This window comes from Odontomachus brunneus, unplaced genomic scaffold (assembly GCF_010583005.1).
Source record: "Odontomachus brunneus isolate Ranch 3 - 2012 unplaced genomic scaffold, Obru_v1 Obru_scaffold_004, whole genome shotgun sequence".
Taxonomy (NCBI): Eukaryota; Metazoa; Arthropoda; class Insecta; order Hymenoptera; family Formicidae; genus Odontomachus; species Odontomachus brunneus.
The window spans coordinates 197,179-201,074 of record NW_022639454.1 but is presented as its reverse complement, the minus strand read 5'-3'; the positions used below and the strand labels follow the sequence as shown (position 1 = coordinate 201,074).

The following is a 3,896-nucleotide window of genomic DNA, read 5'->3' as shown; positions in this document are numbered from 1 at the left end:
GAGAGAGAGAGAGAGAGAGAGAGAGAGAGTGTGTATGTATATTATACACAGCCTGTAAATCATATTAAGCTTGACTAATTAATATGCATCAGCTTTACAAGTATACTAAGCTTTATTACGTTTCATACGTTTTTTTTTATAATATAAACACATTCGCGAACGCTAACATGCTACATACGAAACGTAATACTATATCAGTAGTTGCGATTGTATTAAGCGCATAATGTTCGTAATCGAATACTTTATCACAATAGGCCTCGTCAACTTCCCACGCGGCAAATTTGTTTTTTTTGTAGGTTCGCTGCCAAGGATGACGATGCTTAACCAGTCTTAAGTTTCGCGGGAGCCAAAAGATAAGAGCGCCCTCCAATATATCTCCTGTACCGCAAACGGGGTCTGCGGGGGAACAATAATGACAAACGCCATATAGGCACGTGTTGTTACCCTCCTGATACATAGTCGCGTATAATGCTGGCGTCGCGTGGTTGCAAATCTCCTTCAGATCAACTGCAAAAATATAGCCGCTACTTTTGATTAAAAAGCTGACGAAAAATGAAGAAGATTGCGAGATGATCGCACGCGATAATGGACCAATGCTCTTTAGTGTTAATAGTTTCAAAATGGTTCTTTGCAAAATAGTAGAAAAGAAACCTTCTTGTTAACCTAATCTACAAACGCGCGTGTCGCTCATCAAAACTCATCTGTCGTATCGCGTGTGATCATTCAGTAATCTTCTTTAATTAATAACTAAAAATTTTGGTTGTTTGATAGAGGAATTTCGTGCTTAGCTTGATCTGATCTACATGTACATGCAAGGTATAGGACGCGCCAGACGCTCTGTACATGTACTGTTATTACAAATTGAACAGATCCCTTGTCAAATCTCACTGTCTTGCTCGACTTTAACGTACGTTTTCTTATTACGGCAAGAGGTACCCTTCGCAGTGCCAGCAAAGATGACAAATGGAAGGCCACCACCTCGGCGTTGTGTCGATCCTTGCCGTAATACACCGGCCCATGTATCACGGTGTCTCTTGAGTACCATTGCGGCTTGAACAGTGCCCTCACACCATTCTCCAGGTTCAGCATCAGCTTGAGTTGAGTGCCCAATGGAGCATTATCAGCGCGAACCACCTCAGATCGTCGCAAAATATCCAAAATAGTGCCCAACTCTGGAGCTGCCGGTGGAATCAACTGATGGGCATCAGGCCACTATGCACCATAAGATATAACAAATAAACTTATTCTTTATTCTCAACTATTAATACGTCGAAAGATGAGAATTTCATGGGGAAACTTGACGTCCTAGAAATACTCTGCATTTACAGTTGATTGCACAATTTGTTTTGTTTCGGAGGAAGAATGACTTGGTCCGTGGTTACACCATTTACTAAAATTACCTGGCACAGAGATTTTGATTGAAAAATTCTAAGATTCATTCTGGATGCAAAAGCTTTAAGAAAATTGTTTCGACTAACATTATTATTTGGAATATTCCAAATGTCTTCCTGGACATTTGGCATTATTCTCAGCTCGGCCATCAGCCGCTCCAAGACAAGGCTGTAACTGGTATTTTGCTTGAAGTATTTGGATGGTAGTGTACGAATTTCTTCCCTGATCCTCTCGCTCATGTCTTTAATGATAGGCCTCAGTCGCAATTGTGAATCTCTTTGAATGAGCTGCGAGGATGTAGTGAGATCCTGCCTGACCTTTGGTACAGACACTGGTAGGTCCTTGGAGTAAGTTTTCTGCGAAGAACTCTCGACGATCGTTCGGATGAAATATATGTTTACACTGAGAACCAAGATCAGCAGGGTGCCGAGGGCGAAAAGAGCACAACGTCGACCAATCATTTATGATTGTTGCGGATGCTAGGTTAGGCACAAAATTATCATACTACGCGTCCGATCGAGGCTGACTAGTATACGCGTTAAACATTGCACAAAGACGTCATTGCGCAAAGCAGGCATCTAACTGAAAATTGACTAAAAATTGACGCGTTTTTCAAACCAGTATCTTGCCGATCTAACAATCATTGTGACTTATACATCAGCATCGGTACAAATATAATTGGAAATACAATAGTATCTCTGCTATAGTCAACAGTGTTTTTCCCACTGTAGTCAGGTCGTAATCATAGCACACTAGAGTGTGATCTAACCACTCGATTTTTGGTGCCGAGAAAACTCGAACCATTCGTCGCAACAAACACCGGTGACTACATTAAATATCGGACTATCGTTTCACCTTACAGCGACTGATCACGTGTCTGCTGTCACCTGGCGACGCGTATTTTTCTCATCATTTGGCGAACTGTCATACTCGCGTGAAAGGTAAGCCTGAAAACGGCCATGTACATGCGCCCGCGATTTAATCCGTGATGTTTCGGCGTGCCCTTTAAAAAGCGTCAGAAGGACCGACAACTTTGGACCGATTGGTCTTCGTTTGTAGCCAATGAGAAATTTCGTATTAAATTCTAGATCAATGCAATACACAGCTTTAGCCACTGAAATATATACTACCTGGAACGCGCGCTACCTCTTGAGTATTGTGAGATGAGAGAGAGCATGCTTATAGGTCTCGAACAGCGCTCTGTCTTTGTCTAGTACAGTCTGAACCAAAAGCTAAGTCGGCTGATATCTAAACATAAGCTAAATCTTCGAATTAGGAACCATCTTTGCTTTGTTTTTCTTAATAATATGTCGATAAGTGAATACTAATAAATGAGAAAAAATATTTTTTTTTATATCTTAAACTTTCGTTTATAAGCTTAAGTTATTGCCATTCAGTGGTCACTGCTTTTCACATTATCTCTAACTTTTAACTTGGAATGTATCACATTCTCCCCACTCTCGATTATGCTATGAACTAGACAAGGATAAGAGAGGAAACAAGGAACCTCTCTCTCATCCCGCATGCCTCAAGAGGCAGCGCGCGTTCCAGGTAGTATATATTTCAGTGGTGCCCTTCGCGCGGTCCACTAATCAGTGGTGAGACAGAACAGAGCGGTTGGACGTCTGTCCTTTTCTAACTTACTATTATTTTACGGAAGTGAAACGGGCACGAACCAGGCGCATTTTATCGTTACCACTGCGAAAATGCGCCTAACGAACGTAGGCATACTTTGTTAGATGGCGTCTCGAAAATGCGTCTAACTCTAGCTACCAAATCAAGCTGATGGCCGCTCTCAGGCTTCTCTCGGGTGATAGTCTGTTGTATCTTGTTATTGATTGGTGCATATTTTGAAATCTGAAAGTATATACCAATCAGACACTGCATTGAGCACTCAATAAATATACGCACGCGTTTTTCTTCATTGGTCCATGCCGTCGGCCAATCGGATGCGCTTGGGCGAGTTTCGAATGATTTGGACAGATGGCGCAGCGATGCGTGCCAGCGAGTAGGAGTCGCGCGTTGGTGCAACTCAGTTCAGTTCGTAGACTAGTTAGACGAGCTCCGTTACGTCAGGTGAGAAGAAGCGGTCGCAGCCTCTTCGATCGCGGAGCCTACGCGTTTTCGCGCCGAAGGACGTCGTGAGATTCGCAAAGAGAGGCTAGTGAACATGAGAAGTGTGATTGTGCGTGAGATCGGTATGGGTGCATCGCGACGAGAGCGTTAACGAGCACACGGTAAGTACAATCAGCTTGTCGCGACAAGCGCGCTCCGCGAGAATGTCCGTATCCGAGATTCGTCTGTAATTACTTTCGAGATAGACGCGAAAGCCAGTTGAAGAAAAAAGAAAAACAAGAAAGCGGAATATCGGGCTATCACGACACGGATGTCGAGAGAACGCGCGCGCACGAGGGAGAGAGAGAGAAAAGGAGAGACAGAGAAAGAGAGAGAGAGAGAGAGAGAGAGAGAGAGAGAGAGAGAGAGAGAGAGAGAGAGAGAGAGAG

General features: G+C 43.3%; 2 protein-coding genes across 4 annotated transcripts in view; one reads left to right on the top strand and one right to left on the bottom strand.

The window, feature by feature from the left end:
* The window catches only part of LOC116847597 (glycosaminoglycan xylosylkinase), a 4,572-nt gene extending 2,013 nt beyond the window's left edge, over positions 1–2,559 (bottom strand). Inside the window, exons 1-3 of the mRNA XM_032822739.1 lie at positions 1,479–2,559; positions 912–1,212; positions 242–507 (exon numbers count right to left, since the gene is read on the bottom strand). Of these exons, the coding sequence (XP_032678630.1) occupies positions 242–507; positions 912–1,212; positions 1,479–1,853 (942 nt within the window). The 5' untranslated portion in view covers positions 1,854–2,559. The remainder of the gene's footprint in view (positions 1–241; positions 508–911; positions 1,213–1,478) is intronic.
* An 859-nt stretch (positions 2,560–3,418) lies between these two features.
* The window catches only part of LOC116846929 (protein FAM102B), a 55,640-nt gene continuing 55,162 nt past the window's right edge, over positions 3,419–3,896 (top strand). For all 3 annotated transcript variants that reach the window (XM_032821394.1, XM_032821403.1, XM_032821345.1), the window contains exon 1: positions 3,419–3,629. The gene's annotated coding sequence lies outside the window, so the exon portion shown is untranslated. The remainder of the gene's footprint in view (positions 3,630–3,896) is intronic.